This window comes from Oncorhynchus gorbuscha, linkage group LG25 (assembly GCF_021184085.1).
Source record: "Oncorhynchus gorbuscha isolate QuinsamMale2020 ecotype Even-year linkage group LG25, OgorEven_v1.0, whole genome shotgun sequence".
In the NCBI taxonomy this organism is placed as follows: domain Eukaryota; kingdom Metazoa; phylum Chordata; class Actinopteri; order Salmoniformes; family Salmonidae; genus Oncorhynchus; species Oncorhynchus gorbuscha.
In genome coordinates, this window is record NC_060197.1 from 7142864 (window position 1) to 7165206 (window position 22343).

The 22343-nt window shown below is 48.4% G+C and overlaps 1 protein-coding gene across 1 annotated transcript; it reads left to right on the forward strand.

Moving 5' to 3' along the window:
- Positions 1-21909, forward strand: LOC124013741 (N-acetylglucosamine-1-phosphotransferase subunits alpha/beta-like). Its single transcript, XM_046328223.1, has 21 exons — positions 1-304; positions 523-608; positions 756-875; positions 1253-1303; positions 1781-1983; positions 2299-2363; positions 2566-2700; positions 9663-9824; positions 10117-10296; positions 10450-10620; positions 10807-10930; positions 11058-11255; positions 11782-12956; positions 13201-13400; positions 13699-13918; positions 14119-14232; positions 14332-14417; positions 14692-14790; positions 15358-15525; positions 19557-19647; positions 20405-21909. The coding sequence occupies exons 1-21, from the start codon at positions 173-175 to the stop codon at positions 20474-20476; spliced, it is 3852 nt and encodes a 1283-aa protein (XP_046184179.1). The 5' UTR covers positions 1-172; the 3' UTR covers positions 20477-21909.
- The last annotated feature ends 434 nt before the right edge of the window (positions 21910-22343 follow it).

Here is a 22343-nt window from a genome sequence, read left to right on the forward strand (position 1 = left end):
TCATCACCATAAAGGAAGTGCAATGTTTGGTTATGTGCTTTGACAGTTTTTGCTAGGTGTCATGTGACAAAGAAGACATCTTTCGTTTTGTAGTGTTTATTTTATATTAACTCCGATATGCTCCTGCGTCTTCGGTGAATGACTGAAGAGATATGGATTGCAAAGGAGAACCATGGTGATAATCAATTCAGTACTGAAACTCTTGCAGCGACAGACCTACACCTGTCTGTCCCATCGCTATGGACTGTACCTCTGCTTTGGAGGGATAGTCCTCATGATCGTCTCTGCCTTCCAGTTTGGAGAAGTAAGTAGCTTAGCTAGCTAACAAGCTAACCCTTGTGAAACGCAAGTGTGTGTGTGTGTGTGTGTGTGTGTGTGTGTGTGTGTGTGTGTGTGTGTGTGTGTGTGTGTGTGTGTGTGTGATACACTAAGTGAAGTAAGGCACGGCCTGTTCTGGATGGTTATGTTGAAGTATACAATACATTCAGTGGTTAATAATGCCATTTCCCTCTCTGTGTGTAGGTGGTGGTAGAGTGGAGTAGGGATCAGTACCATGTACTGTTTGACTCATATAGAGACAATGTAGCTGGGAAATCATTCCAGACTCGGTGAGTAACCCTCTCTGCCCAAGTGCTATCCACTACAGGGATAACCAGTGTTTCACTGTCTCAATTCACTACTACATATCCTTCCTTTTGTCTATTTACTGATTTGAAATGGATGTGTATCTTCTCTATGGTGTTGTGCCACTGTAGGCTGTGCCTGCCCATGCCCATAGATGTGGTGTACACCTGGGTGAATGGCACGGACACCGACCTGATGAAGCAGCTACGCGGTGTGAGAGAGCAGCTGGAGGAAGAGCAGAGAACACTGAGGTACTGCACATGGTCACTGGGACTTTAGTTGCACGTCACGCACGTTAGGCTACACAAATAGTATTACGTGATTGATTGCAAGCTGAACATATTTGTTTTGTTAAATGGCTGACTGAGAGAGGGTTACTGTGGTCCGCTGAATGTTATTAGCACGTAAAGCAAGTGGGTACTTATTCACATTACATGATTGAATCGTTCCCATTCATCCTGTTGTGTAGACTAGGGGACCAAATATGTAGTGTACTAATATTGCCAGAGGGAGATTCTGTTAGCTCAAAGGTCGATTTCCAATTACAATACTAGAACGTTCCCCAACAAAACATTCCATGTGTTAACGGGATCAGTGTGTTGACTTTCTGGACTGTTTCTCACCATAGGGAACGGCTGGGGAAGAATGCAAGTGATCCGACTGAATTGCCAAAGGACAGGTGAGTGACTGGATAGAAACACCTGTACATTACTGTAGATATACTGTTGTTTTCACACATTCTTTACATCTCTAGCTCAATATGGATGCTTCCAAACTCTAAGGGCAGGGAGCTGATGATGAACCATCTTATTGAGACACAAACTACGGTCGTCTAAGATCAAGGGTTTTTGACATCATTGCTGGCATTTCCTGGTTCTCTCTCAACTGAGTGTTTGTTGAGAACGGGTCTCAGTGTTGTCGACCAATCTGCAACAACAGGTGGCTTATGACCACAGACATTAAGGCGTGAGATGCAACCACAGCACAAAGGAAGCCTTGTGCAAGTGGTACAAACTACAGCGAGACAGAGCAGGGTTTTGCACTGGCCATAGTGGTTTGGTGGAAGTAGTGATGTTGGACTGGAGTTGTGGACACCGTCTTGATGTTTTGTGACCTTTTTTTCTTTCTCTTTATACGTCTGTGTTTCTGTTTGCAGCGTGAAGCCAGAATGTCTGCTGTCCCATTGTATCACAGCGCCCATGTTCGCCCTGGACCCGGCTCTGCCTGCCAACGTCACTCTGAAGGAGCTGCTGTCGCTCTCGCCCTCCTTCTCCGCCGCCAAGCTGCTGCTGCAGGTGGCCAAGCCCCTCCACCCCTCCACCACGGTGTCTGTGGTCGTCTTTCACTCTCAGGCTGATGGTAAAGAGTCATTGAAACTAACACTCCCAACGGGCACTCTACACACATGCTATTTCAGTTCACAGTTCTGCTACCCACTCAGTACGAGAACACCAATCATGTCATCACAGCAAAATCTCTCGCTCTGTCTCTATGGCTCTGTCTCTATGGCTCTGTCTCTATGGCTCTGTCTCTATGGCTCTGTCTCTATGGCTCTGTCTCTATGGCTCTGTCTCTATGGCTCTGTCTCTATGGCTCTGTCTCTATGGCTCTGTCTCTATGGCTCTGTCTGTATGGCTCTGTCTGTATGGCTCTCTCTTATTCTCCCTCCCATAGCGGACAAGGCCTACACAGACGCACCCCGTGAGGCCCTGAAGCGCTCTGTCTCTAGATGTTACCTGGTGAGTTACCTGACTCTCTATGCTATTAGAAGTTCTATTGCACCAGACGCAATCAACACTTCCTAGTCCTTTCTGATTCCAGCACAATTATATGATTGAGCATTTACCCCAGTTGGATACACTGGTCCTTAAGGATGAATAAGCAAATGGACACACGGTCACGTGGTAACGATAAGCTATTGTGCTGTTGTTCCTCCTGTAGACAACAGATAAGGAAGCACCGGGTCTGGTCCGCATGCAGAGCCTGGCCTACCTCAGTGGCTTCCCAGCATCCTTCAAGGAGACAGAGCAGCTCCGAGTCAAACTACCATCTGTTGTCACTGGCAAGATCAAACAGGTAAGACTAACCTAGATGGAAAAAGGAAAACAAATGACATAATCTATCAGGAAAACACAGTGCTAAGTCAAATACTGTATTATTTTAGACAGGGTGCTGTATCTGTTATTTCACTAGAGGGCAGTGTTTCACAAAATACAGTATGGCATTTTATCATATGAACACATTCGTTGTTTTCTTAACCAGGCACAGATATGCCACAACGTACTTTATTTACATTTTAATGAGAAATGCAGATTTTAGTTTTTTTTAAAGAATGTACAATTCCAGGATATATTAATATAAGATATAATATGTAACTACATTCATATAGCCACAAGATGTCACCCTTGCTGTACCTCAGAATCATGATTTGAAAGATAGGCTAGTCATTGCTGTGCTCCAAACGTTTGTATATCAGACAGGATCCAGACAGAATCTATTGTGTTCAAACTGAACATAAGACACTGTCTGTCTGCCATAACCACAGACCTTAAACAACATAATTATACCGAATTAAATAAGTAGTAACACTTAAGCAGATGAGGTCTCCCATCTATTTTAAACCGATATTATGGTAGTAAAGAACCCTGGTTTAGTTTGGCCACGGATTGTCTATCTAATCATTTTCTCTAATCAGAACTCTGAGATATTTCGGGAGGAGGAATGCCAGTAACAAGCCAGATTACTGAGATATTTCAGGAGGAGGAATGCCAGTAACAAGCCAGATTACTGAGATATTTCAGGAGGAGGAATGCCAGTAACAAGCCAGATTACTGAGATATTTCAGGAGGAGGAATGCCAGTAACAAGCCAGATTACTGAGATATTTCAGGAGGAGGAATGCCAGTAACAAGCCAGATTACTGAGATATTTCAGGAGGAGGAATGCCAGTAACAAGCCAGATTACTGAGATATTTCAGGAGGAGGAATGCCAGTAACAAGCCAGATTACTGAGATATTTCAGGAGGAGGAATGCCAGTAACAAGCCAGATTACTGAGATATTTCAGGAGGAGGAATGCCAGTAACAAGCCAGATTACTGAGATATTTCAGGAGGAGGAATGCCAGTAACAAGCCAGATTACTGAGATATTTCAGGAGGAGGAATACCAGTAACAAGCCAGATTACTGAGATAACAACATAAAACAATCCAATGATGGTTAACTGCTGTAAAAAACAAACTGTAGTTCTGTCTCACCACAGGCATAGTTAGACTATATCCATACAAAGCTACACTGAGTGTACAAAACATTAGGAACACCTTCCAAATGTTGAGTTGCACCTCCCTTTGCCCTCAGAACAGCCTATCAGTTGGGGGCATGGACTCGACATGGACTCGACAGTGCTTCCCACAGTTGTCAAGTTGGCTGGATGTTCTTTGGGTGGAGAACTACTGCTGATACGAACGGGAAACTGTTGAGCGTGAAACACCCAGCAGCATTGCAGTTCTTGACACTCTTAAACTGGTGCGCCTGGCACCTACTACCATACCCTGTTCAAAGGCACTTAAATCCTTTGTTGAGACAATTCAATGTCTCAATTGTCTCGAGCCTTAAAAATCCATCTTTAACCTGTCTTCTCCCCTTCATCTACACTGATTGAAGTGGATTTAACGAGTGACATCAATAAGGGATCATAGCTTTCACCTGGATTCACTTGGTCAGCCTGTCATGGAAAGAGCAGATGTTCCTAATGTTTTGTCTACTCAGTGTATATCAGCCTTTTCTAATAACACTGGGCCAACATGTCACATTCCATCCATAAAAGTACTTTTATCTGTATGGAATTGAACAGCCTAATGCACATCAGAAATGGTCACTGGTGCTGCTGGGACAATAATAATCACTATGAATAAAAAAGGTCTTGGTCAACCTACACTACAACAGAAAGTGTCTGTGATCTGCAGACTCCTACAGTGAGCTCTCCTTATCCACCCCCTACTGCCTCTCTCCTTCTCTCTTCTCTTTCTCTGTCTCTGTCTCGTCGGGGGTCATGTGACAACAGAAGGGGATTAGGGTGAAACCCTATCTTGGGGAGCGGCCAAGGGGGTTAACATTAGAACAACTGTTTTGGGTGGCGTGGTGACAGGCAGCACACTGAAAGGTCACCAGGATTTTACTGACCTTCCCTTCTCTATCCCCCTCTGTTTCCTCTTTCTATTCCACCCACTCACTCCTTCTGTCTCACATAGACCTTTCTACAGCCCTCACAGGTGAGGTAGCCTTTATAAGCAGAGTGTATGGCGACTGGAGGTTCAGGAAGGCTGGGTGGGTGGGTGGGTGGGGGGTCCATCCGTCTGTCAGTAGCACAATGCAGGAATCCAGTTTGAGTGGTCTTCCTGGTGCTGTCGGGCCGATTCTGTGAAGAGGGATGAGCAGAATGCAGAGAGACTGTGGGGGAGAGAGGGATGAGCAGAATGCAGAGAGACTGTGGGGGAGAGAGGGATGAGCAGAATGCAGAGAGACTGTGGGGGAGAGAGGGATGAGCAGAATGCAGAGAGACTGTGGGGGAGAGAGGGATGAGCAGAATGCAGAGAGACTGTGGGGGAGAGAGGGATGAGCAGAATGCAGAGACTGTGGGGGAGAGAGGGATGAGCAGAATTCAGAGAGACTGTGGGGGAGAGAGGGATGAGCAGAATGCAGAGAGACTGTGGGGGAGAGAGGGATGAGCAGAATGTAGAGAGACTGTGGGGGAGAGAGTGATGAGCAGAATGCAGAGAGACTGTGGGGGAGAGAGGGATGGGCAGAATGCAGAGAGACTGGGGGAGAGAGGGATGGGCATGGGCAGAATGCAGAGAGACTGAGGGGGAGAGAGGGATGGGCAGAATGTAGAGAGACTGAGGGGGAGAGAGGGATGGGCAGAATGTAGAGAGACTGTGGGGGAGAGAGGGATGGGCAGAATGCAGAGAGACTGGGGGAGAGAGGGATGAGCAGAATGCAGAGAGACTGTGGGGGAGAGAGGGATGGGCAGAATGCAGAGAGACTGTGGGGGAGAGAGGGATGAGCAGAATGCAGAGAGACTGTGGGGGAGAGAGACTGGGATGGGCAGAATGCAGAGAGACTGTGGGGGAGAGAGGGATGAGCAGAATGCAGAGAGACTGTGGGGGAGAGAGGGATGGGCAGAATGCAGAGAGACTGTGGGGGAGAGAGGGATGAGCAGAATGCAGAGAGACTGTGGGGGAGAGAGGGATGGGCAGAATGCAGAGAGACTGGGGGGCAGAGCAGGATGGGCAGAATGCAGAGACTGTGGGGGAATGGGGAGAGAGGGATGGGCAGAATGCAGAGAGACTGTGGGGAATGCAGAGAGGGGGGAGAGGGATGGGCAGAATGCAGAGAGACTGTGGGGGAGAGGGATGGGCAGAATGCAGAGAGACTGGGGGAGAGGGATGGGCAGAATGCAAAGAGACTGAGGGGGAGAGGGATGGGCAGAATGCAGAGAGACTGGGGGAGAGGGATGGGCAGAATGCAGAGAGACTGGGGGAGAGGGATGGGCAGAATGCAGAGAGACTGGGGGAGAGGGATGGGCAGAATGCAGAGAGACTGGGGGAGAGGGATGGGCAGAATGCAGAGAGACTGGGGGGGAGAGGGATGGGCAGAATGCAGAGAGACTGGGGAGAGAGGAATGGGCAGAATGCAGAGAGACTGGGGGAGAGAGGGATGGGCAGAATGCAGAGAGACTGGGGGAGAGGGATGGGCAGAATGCAGAGAGACTGGGGGAGAGGGATGGGCAGAATGCAGAGAGACTGGGAGAGAGGGATGGGCAGAATGCAGAGAGAGACTGGGGGGAGAGGGATGGGCAGAATGCAAAGAGCCTGAGGGGGAGAGAGGGATGGGCAGAATGCAGAGAGACGGAGGGGAGGGATGAATGAGAGGATGGGCAGAATGCAAAGAGCCTGAGGGGGAGAGAGGGATGGGCAGAATGCAGAGAGACTGAGGGGGAGAGAGGGATGGGCAGAATGCAGAGAGACTGGGCAGGGGGAGAGAGGGATGGGCAGAATGCAGAGAGACTGAGGGGAGAGAGGGATGGGCAGAATGCAGAGAGACGGAGGGGGAGAGAGGGATGGGCAGAATGCAGAGAGACTGAGGGGGGGAGAGGGATGGGCAGAATGCAGAGAGACTGAGGGGGAGAGAGGGATGGGCAGAATGCAGAGAGACTGAGGGGGAGAGAGGGATGGGCAGAATGCAGAGAGACGGAGGGGGAGAGAGGGATGGGCAGGGTGGTGGTGCTGAGAGATGGACAGTATTTATAGATGGTGTTAAACTGAGTGCGATGATGATGAAAGCTGCCCCACGACCCCCCATCTGCTCACACTGTCGCCTAGAAAATACTGCCCTCCGTTTGTGTGCTCCTCTAACTGGCATGTTGCCATCCACACGTGTTGTGTGTTATTAATTTATAGCTAACTTGTATAGGATAGCCTGTCGTTTATGCACTCGAGGTTAGAATGTGCAGCTGGTGTGTCTGTAGAGAATAGACTAAAATAGTAAATAAATCGAAGCTGTAAAGTACAGCTGCATTCAAAGCCATGATAGTCACACTGTAGTACTATTTTGGTGGGAAATCCTTATATTTTTGTTCACGTGTATCCTTTTTAGGTCTTTCAGATTCTGTATTGAACAGATAGTGACCGTGGGGAAAGATGGAGAAAGATTGCATCAAAGGGGGGTAGACTGGGTTCACACCCCGTGCTGTTGTGGGAGGCGTGTGCCAGGAGCTGCGGCATTATCGCTAGACCAGCCAGGCCACGGGGAATCCATAGATGCATCATTTCCCCGTTCACCTCACTGGCCTTCATCATATGACTGGAATGAGCCCCTGGTTATATTGTAGGCCAGTTCTTCCCGACTGGTGTCCTCCAAAAGATTATATCATTTTTTAAAGAATTTATTGTTGGACAGAAAATACTGTTAAAACACCAGGAAATGAACTCCAAGTGTTTTTTTAATTTGGGGAAACTTGTTCCCAAGTATTCCCACGCTTAATAGAGACACGTGATCATATACAAACGTAAGCAAGGTTTATAATTATGTTTTAGTCAAATATTACATCTGTTTGGGCTCCTTACGGTCTATTTGCAGTCTACAAATGATTTGTAATTACATTTTGGCCCGCCAGCCATCCTCCCAAGAACAAAATCAGCTGAATCCAGTTGACGATCCCTGCTGTAGAGTCTGAGACCCGGGGCGGTGATGGATCGATGATCGTATGACATCATGAAGCCTCCCTCCTCACTCAACACTACTGTGACGTCTTGCTCGGACTCTTTTTAGTTGTGTGACAATATTTACCATGTGTTCGCGCACATGGTAAAATATTTACTAGGCTCCGGTGTGTGTTAGACTCTTGTGACACACACAAGATCTGATTTGGGCTACCCAGGTTAGGTATATTTAGGCTTCAGCTTTTTCCTTCCAGAGCATGTGGTTTAACGTTTTAGTGTATTTGTGGCTTGTACGTATACACACCTTTGTCTCAACTGACTAATGACGTTTTTAAACAGTAATGAAATAGTTAAAATGTCAGGAGTAAGAAAAACAGCTGATGGTTGGATCCTCTGGTCACTATTGACATTGGCTCATGATCACGGGTACGACGAGACCTTAAATACTTCAACTAAACGCCTGCGTCTTTTGACGGGCTGCTGACGGGCAGATGTGGACGAGAATGTTGATGTTACTGCCAATAGCCAATGCCTTTCCGAGTAAAGCTATATAAAGCCATGTTTACTATTGTCTTTGTGTTACCGTGACATGGAGGTGCGTGCGTGTGTGCGTGCACTTGTACAGACACACGGAAGCTGTGTGTTAACAGCTCCTATAAAAGGGGCTAATAAAAATGGAAATGTGATCTCCAGTTGGCTGTCCCTGCCTTGTCTTAGGGATTTATATAACAACAGGAACAGAGAAAAAAGCTTGTCAATGGCTGAGAGGGAGACGTGCATCAGTAAGGTGTTTGGGTTCTGGCTCAGTGGTTTGTGGGCTGCCTGGAAGGCTAGGGACTAAGGAGATGAGGGAGTCTGGATCGATGGTCGTGAGAGGCAACGACTGAGATGACACGTGCAAGGATACCGAGCCATGCCTTCCACTCCAACCCTGAGATCAATACCAGCTCCCCCACACAGAGATGACATCACAGAACTTTCCAATACCCCCCCCCCCTCCCCTCCTTCCTGCCACACACTCACACTCACTCTCGTTCCCATATCCACACAGGCATGATATTGTTTTGTACCTCTTGAAGGGTACAGTGGTTGGTGACGACGAGTCCTCTGCTTGGATGTGGTCCATCCTTTAAACTGGCCACGGGTCAGAAGTTATAGGTCAACATCAAAATCAAATGGCTTTGAACCCGGCTCACGTTCAGCCTAGTAGTCTGTGTATGCACCCGTCATGTGGTGGCTTTGTTTGTCATCTCTGTCACACGGAATTATTCCCAGGGACAGGAGCGGTAACCAAAGTCACAATAATGGATTTTAGGCCCCGCTTCATATAATCCTTGACATGGCCACTACGTCTAAAGTGGTTCATAAAAATATATCTGGCTTGATGTCTGTCTTGTTGTGGAGGTTGTGTCCTTGGCTCCAAATAAAGGCTGTGATATTTGCTTTGTTTTCTCATGGCGCCGCTATGCTGAGTAGCATCTGCTGTCTCTGTTGCCCCACTGACATGTCAGTGTTTCTCTCACTCTCTCTCTCTCTCACACTCTCACTCTCTCTCACTCTCTCTCACTCTCTCACACTCTCTCACACTCTCTCACACTCTCTCACACTCTCTCACACTCTCTCACACTCTCTCACACTCTCTCACACTCTCTCACACTCTCTCACACTCTCTCACACTCTCACACACTCTCTCACACTCTCTCACACACTCTCTCACACACTCTCTCACACACTCTCTCACACACTCTCTCACACACTCTCTCACACACTCTCTCACACACTCTCTCACACTCTCTCTCACTCTCTCTCACTCTCTCATAGTTCCAGCTGTATACGGAGGCCAGTATCGCCCTTCTCCATCTGAACAGCCCTCAGGACTTTACTGACCTGACCCAGCAGGCCAAAAAGAACCTGACCCTGGACGGGAAAGAGCTGACCATCAGCGCTGCTTATCTTTTCTGGGACCTGACTGCCATCACACAGGTAGGACCTCACTCTGTCCCGTCACTCACTCTATATCAGGGAAGATCAACAGTGTATGTCGAGGTGAAGAGGAGCTCGAACTCTTGTTTAATGCAGTTGCACTGTTCATTCAGGGTGTAGCAGGTATCACTGAGTGAAACTAAACTGCTGGACTGAGAACTTCCATTGTTTTCTACCTATTCGACCGTGAGGATAAAATACAACGACATTATGGATTGGTCTCTTTTCAGAGCATAGTAAAAGCATGTCTCAGACCACTCTGCTCTGCTCTCTGCCCCCCCTCCTCCCCCAGTCCAAGCAGGACGAGGACGTCTCAGCCAGTCGCTTCGAGGACAACGAGGAACTGCGCTATTCGTTGCGCTCGGTGGAGAGACACGCCCCCTGGGTGCGGCACATCTTCATCGTGACCAATGGGCAGATCCCCTCCTGGCTGAACCTGGACAACCCCCGCGTCACCGTGGTAACACACCAGGTAACACACCTGAGACCTAAAGTACTACTCTCACAGATATGATTGTTGACAATAACAGAAAATAAGGGATGTTGTGACCGGAGCAGGAAGAATTCTGGGCCTTTAGTTAGGAAAGAAAATCCAAGTTGCCATATGATTGTCTCTCCTGTGTAGGAGGTCTTCCAGAACCACACCCACCTGCCCACCTTCAGTTCCCCTGCCATTGAGACCCACATCCACCGAATCCCAGGCCTGTCTCAGAAGTTCATCTACCTCAACGACGACGTCATGTTCGGGAAGGACGTGTGGCCTGATGACTTCTTCAGTCACTCCAAAGGACAGAAGGTCCGGGTCTAGACTTCAAGTGTTACTAGATACACGGTCTTGAATTTAGCTCACTAGCTCAAGTTTGTGCTAATGTAGACTCTTGATCATTTCATCTAAATAGCTCGCTAGCATGAGATTGGGTTAGTATATTGTAATATTGTCTTAACATCCCTACTGTACCTCGCCTGTCCTCTCTCCCTACAGGTGTACCTCACCTGGCCGGTCCCGAACTGTGCTGAAGGTTGTCCAGGCTCCTGGATCAAAGATGGCTACTGTGACAAGGCCTGTAACAACTCCGCCTGTGACTGGGATGGTGGCGACTGCCTGGGTGACAATCTCTCCTTTATCCCTCCCTGTACCAGTCTGCCTCTTCTCCTTCTTCCCTTCTCTCCTCCGTCACAACTCGTCGTTCACTGAGCTTTCTATTCTTCCTCTTTCTCCATCCCACCACACAGGAGCTGGGGGCAGCCGGTTTGGGACCGCTGTGGGCGGAGTGGGTAATCAGCCCTGGCAGTTTGCAGGAGGTCTAGGTGGCATCGGGGGCGTGTCCAGCTGTAACCAAGGCTGTGCCAACTCCTGGCTGGCAGACAAGTTCTGCGACCAGGCCTGCAACGTGCTCTCCTGTGGCTTCGACGTGGGCGACTGTGGACAAGGTGAGTGTGATCTGAAGTAGGGCCAGGAGTTTTTCTTAATCACCTGACCTCAAACTCTGTGCTTTATTTATAGCAAAGATATTGATGACTAACCCAAGATGCGTTATGTGCCATTTACAATGGGAGAAAATGAGCACAGTGGGCAGAACAAGCAAAGAGATGGGCAGTGCCAAGCACGAGCGAGCCAGATCCTATTTGCGCGTTTTAACATGCATTTACATAGTTTTTGTGAGGGAACGCCTATTCCTTGAAGTGCACATGTACAATAACTCAATTCTCCCTTGCACTCCTTTTAAACAACGTAATAAAAAAAAAACATTGGCGCAGTGTCAAGTCTACAAAACCTATTGCAATTTTTTTCGTAACAGATTCTACTTTTGTGAAGAGAAGACTCTAAGATCTAATGTTTCATTGATGAGAAAATGTGCAGAATGTCGGCCAAGTGTTTTTCCTAATCTGGTCACGTTAGCTCATCCAGTGAGGTGGAAGAGCAGTGATAATCATGCTGTGTGTGTGTGTGTTGTAGATCACTTTAACCAGCTCTACAGCGTCACCCTGCTGAAGAACAGGACCCTGTACACCCTACCGGTGGGAGAGACCAGGCCATACTTCAGCTTTGCAGGTGTGGCTCGCCGGGTGACCGAGGCCCAGGTCAGCGACAACCCGGCCGTGCGCCATACCTCGGTGGCCAACAAGTGGAAGACGGTCCACCTGCTCCTCCACTCGGGCCACAATGCCTCGCTGGTCCACTACAACCTCACTGTCCAAGGGGATGACGACAAGGAGTTCTCCCTGACCTTCAGCGTGTCTGTGGACACCCGCCAGCTCCCCCAGCCCAACGTGTCCGTGTCCGACCCACTCCGCAAAGACGGATCCAAAGAGGCCAAGCCCACCACCGCCACCGCAGAGCCTGAGGTCCCTTTCGAGGATGTCCCTCTGGAGAAACAAGGTCCCCGAGTCCTGAAGATGCCACCTGGGGGAAATGAGGTGACTGTGGATGTGCCTGCGCTAAATGTGTCCCTGCTACCGGCGGCCTTGCAGAGTGAGCTTCAGAGGCTGCAAGGAAAGCTTCTGTTGGGTGACATCACTATGAAAGGTTATAACCTCACCAAGGCTATACTGCTAGGGCCGTACAAGGCTCTGGCCAATCGGGGCCCCAGGTTAATTCCAGCTGACCAGATCAAACCCCAGGACAACCCTTTTAAAGACCTAGTAGGACATGTGGTGAGGAGAGAGGCAGACGCACCACAGCTAGTGGAGGCTAACCCAGTAGCACAACACACTCCAGAAAGAAACGGAGCAGAGAAGATCAAAGAGCCAGAGGGAACCGAGGCACCAGAGGAGGTGCCCAAGTCGAGCATCGTTGGTGAGAAAGAGAAACAGAAAGCACAAAAGACTCCAGCAACCCCCATCCCAGTTCTAGTGGATGGTGAGTTTCCGAAAGCCGCTAAAGCCCAGGACACCACCCCCACAGAGAAACCTCCACCGTCCTCCAAGCTGCTGAGCACCCTGGTGGGCAGCATGTCCAAAGCCAGGGGATCAGAGGGCCAATCGCAGCAGGCCGGGGCCGAGAAGGGACCGAAGGAAGGAGCAGAGGGCGCCCGGGGGGTTTCTGTGGGCAGGAAGCTGCACCACTACACCTCCTCAGACAGAGGCTTCCTGCCCTGGGAGAGACGGAAGTACTTCCAGGACCTGCTGGAGGTGAGCTGGGGTTGGGTTGTAATACTGTCACATGGTCAGTCAGGACAAATCCTGGCTCTTGAGATGAAGAACATAGAATCGAGAACAACCGTGCATTGGATTGAATCGCAAACACTTTACTCAGAACCGGTTTAACTTTTAATGTTCCAAATGTAAATGGGAATCTGAATGTTATCTGAATTTGATCAGAATGTTAATTGTGTATCCTCTTATTGCTTTCTGGCTCTTTCTATGGCTGCTATAGGAGGAGGAGCGTCTGGAGGGAGAGCTGGCGTACCAGGCAGACAGCGCCGCCGCTGGCCGGAAGCTGCAGGACACCTTCGCCGACTCCCTCCGCTACGTCAACAAGCTGCTCAACGGCCAGTTTGGCTTCACCTCCCGCAAGGTCCCCGCCCACATGCCCCACATGATCGACAGGCTCATCATGCAGGAGCTCCAGGACATGTGAGTAGCAGGAAATACTGGGTTAGTAATATACAAGACCGAAGTAGCTGTGAGTGCTTGTCTAACAGGAGCACTCGTTATAGTTAATTCGTTTTTTTTATTTTACTAGGCAAGTCAGTTAAGAACAAAGTCTTATTTTCAATGACGGCCTAGGAACAGTGGGTTAACTGCCTTGTTCAGGGGCAGAACGACAGATTTTTACCTTGTCAGCTCGGCGATTCGATGTTGCAAACGCTCTAGCCACTAGGCTACCTGCCGTTGCTGAACAAACTGATATGTGAATGTCTCCACCTTCCAGATTCCCACAGGCGTTTGACGTGACGTCGTCTCACCGCGTGCGTCACCCAGAGGACATGCAGTTTTCATTCTCCTACTTCTACTTCCTGATGTCGGCCCTGCAGCCGCTCAACGTCTCGCAGGTGTTCGACGAGATCGACACGGACCACTCCGGCGTTCTCTCTGACCGCGAGATCCGAACGCTGGCCACTCGCATCCATGAGCTCCCCCTCAACCTACAGGTCAGTGGAGAAGTCTGGGTGTAGAAGATCAGGTCCCCACGTGTCCATGTTGTCTATCATCGAAGGCCAAAGTGATCATAGGTCGGCACGTCGACTCTGAGACACTTTATGAATACCGACCTTGGTTTACTCCTGATTAAAAGCTGATCTCAAACCAGTGGTACAGTGAGGTTAATGTGTTAGCGTGTGGCGTGTTGCAGGATCTGACCGGTCTGGAGCAGCTGCTGATCAACTGTTCTAAGACGCTGCCAACCAACCTGACCCAGCTACATATCGTTAGCCCTACACAGGAGGCATACTACGAAGCCAACATGGTGACTACTCTACATTCCCTCTATGCTGTGGCCCAACAACATTTATAAGCTGTAGTAGACTTGAGGTGCAGAGACTGATTCGTGTGTTTGAATCCACAGCCTCCCGTCACTAAAGGTCTGGTGGTCCACTGTAAAGCCGTCACAGAGCGCATCCACAAGGCCTTCAAAGACCAGAACAAGTACAAGTAAGTCCTGTTCTCAAAAATTATTTTAAAAAAAAAAATCTATGTCAAATGTGTGTAACAACAAATGAAAATGCTGTAAAAACATTTATTTTTGTCCTCTGAAGAGGGGGTGGTTGGGTCTTAAAAAAAAAAAAAAAAAAAAAAAAATCAAGTCCTGTTCTCTACCATCGTCCACGGTCCTTAATCTATATATATATCACCCATCCTACATTTTCTCCGGATACCCTGACCCTATTTAAGATCACAGTAAACATGGAAACCTCTCCTTTGACAGGTTTGAGATAATGGGCGAGGAGGAGATAGCCTTTAAGATGGTGCGGACCAACGTGTCCCATGTGGTGGGCCAGCTGGATGACATCAGGAAGAACCCCAGGTGAGGTTAGAGAGTTGGGCCAGTAACCTTTAAGATGGTGCGGACCAACGTGTCCCATGTGGTGGGCCAGCTGGATGACATCAGGAAGAACCCCGGGTGAGGTTAGAGAGTTGGACCAGTAACCTTTAAGATGGTGCGGACCAACGTGTCCCATGTGGTGGGCCAGCTGGATGACATCAGGAAGAACCCCAGGTGAGGTTGGAGAGTTGGGTAACCGAAAGATCACTGGTTTGAACACTGGAGCGGCTGAGGTGAAAGATCTGTCCAGGGGCGCTGTACAATAGTGACCCTGGCCTTCACACCACTCCCTACCGGTGTCTCGGGGAGTTGGGATATGAAAGACACATTTCCATTACACACTTGTGTGTAACAGAACAAAGATGAGCACCCCACCCCCCTCTAATTTTTAGCATTGTCTCTGTACTTTCTGTAGGTGTCCAGCCTAGTGCCTGCCTAATTAATATGTACTAGTACTTCCTGTTTTATTGTTATACTACCTTTCCATATGACCATTTGACCATGATGTTGTTGATTATGATTTGACCACATCACTGTGTTTCCTCACAGGAAGTTCATATGTCTAAACGACAACATTGACCACAGCCATAAGGACGCAGGGACTGTTAAGGCGGTGCTGAGGGACTTCTATGAGTCCATGTTCCCCCTGACCTCCCAGTTCGAGCTGCCCAGAGAATACCGCAACCGCTTCCTCCACATGGGAGAGCTCCAGGAATGGTAGGACCGGGGTAGTTTATACTAGAGAGAAGGGAATGGTAGGACCGGGGTGGTTTATACTAGACAGAGGGGAATGGTAGGACTGGGGTGGTTTATACTAGAGAGAAGGGAATGGTAGGACTGGGGTGGTTTATACTAGAGAGAGGGGAATGGTAGGACCGGGGAGGTTTATACGAGAGAGAGGGGAATGGTAGGACTGGGGTGGTTTATACTAGACAGAGGGGAATGGTAGGACTGGGGTGGTTTATACTGGTAGGAGAGAGGGGGGGAATGGTAGGACCGGGGTGGTTTATACTAGACAGAGGGGAATGGTAGGACTGGGGTGGTTTATACTAGAGAGAATGGGGAATGGTAGGACCGGGGAGGTTTATACTAGACAGAGGGAATGGTAGGACCGGGGTGGTTTATACTAGACAGAGGGGGAATGGTAGGACTGGGGTGGTTTATACTAGAGATACTAGAGGGGAATGGTAGGACCGGGGAGGTTTATACTAGAGAGAGGGGAATGGTAGGACTGGGGTGGTTTATACTAGAGAGAGGAGGGAATGGTAGGACTGGGGTGGTTTATACTAGAGAGAGGGGAATGGTAGGACCGGGGAGGTTTATACTAGACAGAGGGGAATGGTAGGACCGGGGTGGTTTATACTAGACAGAGGGGAATGGTAGGACCGGGGTGGTTTATACTAGAGAGAGGGGAATGGTAGGACCGGGGTGGTTTATACTAGACAGAGGGGAATGGTAGGACTGGGGACCGGGGTGGTTTATACTAGACAGAGGGGGAATGGTAGGACTGGGGTGGTTTATACTAGACAGAGGGGAATGGTAGGACCGGGGTGGTTTATACTAGACAGAGGGGAATGGTAGGACTGGGGTGGTTTATACGGGAGGTTTATACTAGACAGAGGGGAATGGTAGGACTGGGGTGGTTTATACTAGAGAGAGGGGAATGGTAGGACTGGGGAGGTTTATACTAGAGAGAGGGGGGAATGGTAGGACCGGGGTGGTTTATACTTTATAAGAGAGAGGGAATGGTAGGACTGGGGTGGTTTATACTAGAGAGGGGGAATGGTAGGACTGGGGTGGTTTATACTAGAGAGAGGGGAATGGTAGGACTGGGGTGGTTTATACTAGAGAGAGGGGAATGGTAGGACTGGGGTGGTTTATACTAGACAGAGGGGAATGGTAGGACTGGGGTGGTTTATACTAGACAGAGGGGAATGGTAGGACTGGGGTGGTTTATACTAGACAGAGGGGAATGGTAGGACTGGGGTGGTTTATACTAGACAGAGGGGAATGGTAGGACTGGGGTGGTTTATACTAGAGAGAGGGGAATGGTAGGACTGGGGTGGTTTATACTAGAGAGAGGGGAATGGTAGGACTGGGGTGGTTTATACGGGGTGGTTTATACTAGAGAGAGGGGAATGGTAGGACTGGGGTGGTTTATACTAGAGAGAGGGGAATGGTAGGACTGGGGTGGTTTATACTAGAGAGAGGGGAATGGTAGGACCTAGGGGGGGAATGGTTTATACTAGAGAGAGGGGAATGGTAGGACTGGGGTGGTTTATACTAGACTGGGGTGGTTTATACTAGACAGAGGGGAATGGTAGGACTGGGGTGGTTTATACTAGACAGAGGGGAATGGTAGGACTGGGGTGGTTTATACTAGACAGAGGGGAATGGTAGGACCTAGGGGGACTGGGGTGGTTTATACTAGACAGAGGGGAATGGTAGGACCGGGGGGAATGGTTTATACTGGTAGGACAGAGAGGGAATGGTAGGACTGGGGTGGTTTATACTAGAGAGAGGGGAATGGTAGGACTGGGGTGGTTTATACTAGAGAGGGGAATGGGGAATGGTAGGACTGGGGTGGTTTATACTAGACAGAGGGGAATGGTAGGACCGGGGTGGTTTATACTAGACAGAGGGGAATGGTAGGACTGGGGTGGTTTATACTAGACAGAGGGGAATGGTAGGACTGGGGTGGTTTATACTAGACAGAGGGGAATGGTAGGACTGGGGTGGTTTATACTAGAGAGAGGGAATGGTAGGACTGGGGTGGTTTATACTAGACAGAATGGGGACTGGGGTGGTTTATGGGAGGGGAATGGTAGGACTGGGGTGGTTTATACTAGAGAGAGGGGAATGGTAGGACCGGGGTGGTTTATACTAGACAGAGGGGAATGGTAGGACCTAGGGGGGGAATGGTTTATACTAGACAGAGGGGGGGAATGGTAGGACTGGGGTGGTTTATACTAGAGAGAGGGGAATGGTAGGACCGGGGGTTTATACTAGGTTTATACTAGACAGAGGGGAATGGGGAATGGTAGGACCGGGAGGTTTATACTAGAGAGAGGGGAATGGTAGGACTGGGGTGGTTTATACTAGAGAGAGGGGAATGGTAGGACCGGGGTGGTTTATACTAGACAGAGGGGAATGGTAGGACCGGGGTGGTTTATACTAGACAGAGGGGAATGGTAGGACTGGGGTGGTTTATACTAGACAGAGGGGAATGGTAGGACTGGGGTGGTTTATACTAGAGAGAGGGGAATGGTAGGACTGGGGTGGTTTATACTAGAGAGAGGGGAATGGTAGGACCGGGGTGGTTTATACTAGAGAGAGGGGAATGGTAGGACTGGGGTGGTTTATACTAGAGAGAGGGGAATGGTAGGACTGGGGTGGTTTATACTAGAGAGAGGGGAATGGTAGGACTGGGGTGGTTTATACTAGAGAGAGGGGAATGGTAGGACCGGGGTGGTTTATACTAGACAGAGGGGAATGGTAGGACTGGGGTGGTTTATACTAGACAGAGGGGAATGGTAGGACTGGGGTGGTTTATACTAGAGAGAGGGGAATGGTAGGACCGGGGTGGTTTATACTAGACAGAGGGGAATGGTAGGACTGGGGTGGTTTATACTAGAGAGAGGGGAATGGTAGGACTGGGGTGGTTTATACTAGAGAGAGGGGAATGGTAGGACTGGGGTGGAGAGAGACAGAGGGGAATGGTAGGACTGGGGTGGTTTATACTAGAGAGGGGAATGTGGACCGGGGTGTTTATACTAGAGAGAGGGGAATGTTTATACTAGAGAGAGGGGAATGTGGACTGGGGTGGTTTATACTAGAGAGAGGGAATGGTAGTGTGGTTTATACTAGAGAGAGGGAATGTGTGGGGTGTGTGTGTGTGTGTGTGTGTGTGTGTGTGTGTGTGTGTGTGTGTGTGTGTGAGAGAGATTGAATATGTGATCTGCATTTAGTTACATTCTTTTTTCATTATATACCATTAATTGGTGGCAGTGCAGAAGCACAATGTGCACACAGTACAAGATGCCTGTACAGATACTTTTGTCAATTGCAGTATCTGTCCTAAATGATAGATGGACAGATACGTTATCTTACTGTATTAGTGCCATGTGAGACAGAGGCCTCTCCCCATTTCTCCAAGAGAAGAATGAAGGATCCTATCTGTCAGCACCTCCGAGTGCAGCACTGCCATAAATGATAGCTGGGAATCCAAGGGGGTTATAGTGGGATCCTGCTCTTATAGCACCAGGCCTGAGCTGGAGGAATCTATCCAGATACCGAGACTTTAAAATTAGACTCGTATGAGCCACACACATATGACACTCCAAGAGTCACAAGGGTGTTAGTGAAGTGACAGGCGGGTGGTAGCAGAGGTCCCCTGATGTCACATTGTCACCCCTTTACCCTGTCGCCCTCTCGTCCTCTCCCCTGGAACCACAGGCATTTCATAATGACCTTTAACCCTGTCACCCAAGCCTAAAATATTTCATAATTGAGACTGGACTCTGAATATGGTAGTCGTGACTTTCGTCGAGTTTCTGTTTTGTATTCATTGATACTTCCCAAAAAAACATTTCACCCTGTCAATCACCCAATCAATTGTCATACTGGAGCCTAGGATCAGAATATGAGAGTGATGACTTTCAGAGAGATATCTGCTTTGTCACGTGTTCATTGATGGCCCAAAAATAGTTTTTTTTTTTTGTTGCTGTCTTACTGTCTCTGTCTTACAGGCGAGTATATCGGGACAAGCTGAAGTTCTGGACCCACTGTGTATTGGTGACTCTGGTGATCTTTACTGTCGTCTCCTTCTTTGCCGAGCAGGTCAGTAGGACTTTACACTCTCATGTATATTTCCGCCTCGCTAATATAAACAGCACACTTGTTGCTTGTGATTTAGCACTTAGTTAGCTCCAGGGCTCCATAGAGGGAGCTCTACAGAGGCACGTAATCCCGCACTATCGGTTGAGCTTTGGAATGACTGAAATTTGCGTCACTGAAATGAGACTGAAACCTGTCCGTGTTGGACCGTGAGCAGTGGATGGTGGCTGAATGTTTTTTTGTTGTTGATCATAGCACCTGTCAGATCTGAAGGGGTCGGGGTAAAGTTTCTCCTAATAAAGGTTAATCGCCAGAGTGACCGTGGAGGAATGGGCAATCCACACTGTGCACTGGGCCATTGGGACATGGAGGAATCTGAGGGAGCCGTCTTGTTTTTGTACCAAGAATCATCCCTCTCCTCAGGCTTAAGGCTCCACTCCTCCTTCCTTTTCCTTCCAGGCACCTGGTGCTTTGTTTGTAAACTGCCTCTTGAAGTTGGAGAGCTGTTTACATCTCTGTGGTTTATCAGCTCAGGCCTGGACCAATAAAAGCCACCTTCTGGTGACTTTACAGGACTTATGTTGACTCTCCCGAAATGCTGTTGCCCTGATCTGTTCAAAGGAAAGAAAAATGGAGCAAAAAGCTCCCGCTCAGAGCCACATGCTGACAGAGGAATGTCGCTTCCCTCTTTTTCCACTCGTCTTTCAGTGTTTGTGTGTTTTGTGACGCAGTCCTTTGTGGTATTTTCTTCTTCCCTCAGCTGATTCTACTGAAGCGCAAGCTGTTTCCCAGACGCAGGGTCAGCAACGATGTCAACCCAGAGCGCGTGTGAGGAACGAGGGAAAGACGTCCTAATCCTCCTCTCTGCATCCACCCTCCTACCTGTCCCCTCCCTCAACCTCTCTCCTTGAGTTCAAATTGAGGGCCATGCAGGGGTAGGTGCTGAGCGAGGAGGGCTATCCCTATATCTCGAAACGTCCTCATCTGGGATTGCATCAGCATGGCTCAAGGAGAGAGGGACTCTTGTAAACAACGTCAATCATGTGTGGCGGGTAAGATGATTGACGGGCATCACCTGGCTGGGAGATGCTGGAGTGATGTCGTGCCAGTAGAAGAAGCCAGAAACCAGACACTTCTCTTCTCTTCCACCAGGGGTGCCAGAGGGACTTATCGCCCACACGCCACCAACACACCAGGCTGTGGAGAAGGACACTGACTGAGCCAACTATGTGCTAAACTGCTCCAGTCCAGTCAGTGTGGGCAGTGAGATTGATGTACTGTTAAAACCATGATCTGGAAGCGATTGGCGGGAGACACCATCTGTGGTGTGGGTTTACAGCACCTTAACCGTGAGAGCTGTAACCTTGCGACGCATTCCAGAGGTTAGGTTGGACACTATTTATTTTTTATTTTTTAAATTGAACCTTTATTCCACAGAAGGAAAAAAGGGATCTGGGAGGGGAGGGGGTTAATCAGAATAACAGGAATTATGCCATTTGACCTGTTTCACCATGTCACTCCTGGTCAATGTCTACATTCAACACAAGTGCCTTATTTTAAAGAGTGGTGCCAGAAGTATTCCAGTTAGACTGTATGACCTTGTTTACCCATTGTCCCTGCTTGCCTTTTAAATGTCTTGGTTGGATTTGGTATGTACATGTCATAAGTGATTTCTTTCAAAGGCATGGGGTTTCTGGGTGAAAATTTCTGGGTGAAATTTTTTTTAAATCGTGAATGTTTCACACAGTAGACCACGCAGCGATCAGCCATCCACACAGAATGTGTCCCTGTGGGATACTTTAAGTATAGCTCTGCTAGTGTCTGAAATTCAGATCTCTTCAGCATGCTCTGTAATGTCTGATTGTGTTGTTCAGTGAATGCGTTCCTAATGAATGCCACGGAATGTTAATTTAGCTCCACAAGTGTTCTACTACTGACCCTCAGTTCTTTTCTGATTCTATGGTCTCTCTGTTGAGCCTTCCATGCCTGAATTTGGTAGCTCTCCCCTCCGTTTACAAGCGATGCATTGTGACGTTAATTATGATCAAATGTGAATGATTGCTAGCAGCAGTAGAACCATGATGTTTTGCTGCCTTACTATTACTGAATATTTGTAGTGTTGGTGTACTGTGGTATGCAGTGTGCCAGATTACACAGCCTGGTCTCAGTCTGGGACACTCATTAGTATATGTAACCAAACGTAGCAAGATCACTTAAGGCAAATATTAGGAGGGTGAGCGTATATCTAGCAACACAAAGGTTGTGTGTTTGGATCTCAGACAATTTAAGAATTTTAATACATTTGTAGCTACTTTGCTAACCCCAGCTAACGTTAGTGCTAGCTACAAATGAATTACATACCATACTAAATGGAGTGCCACGGATTTATGTACAGAATACAACATGCTCTGAGACCAGGTTGAATTACAACAATGGGTGGTATGAGTCAAATTCACATTTTTTGTTTAGGCATCACTTCGGCTCATCCCAAAATCAAAAATAAACCTGACTCGCCTAGTCATGAAACTGAATTTCTTGAATGGAAAATATTTATTTATTACAATAATTTAATTTTTTTGTATAAAGATGTTTTACTTGTAGTGAACAGTACAATACCATGTGGCCTTTTCAATGCATAGTTTCAAAGTTCACCTTGAGTTCAAACCCTGATTGAACAAGAAACAGGTGGCTAACATTTC

Excerpts from the sequence above, each read along its gene's own strand:
- LOC124013741 (XM_046328223.1), top strand. The coding sequence starts at position 173 with ATGGTGATAATCAATTCAGTACTGAAACTCTTGCAGCGACAGACCTAC. Across the intron at positions 1,304-1,780 it reads ACTGAATTGCCAAAGGACAG|CGTGAAGCCAGAATGTCTGC; the intron begins GTGAGTGACTGG and ends TTCTGTTTGCAG. Across the intron at positions 1,984-2,298 it reads CTTTCACTCTCAGGCTGATG|CGGACAAGGCCTACACAGAC; the intron begins GTAAAGAGTCAT and ends TCCCTCCCATAG.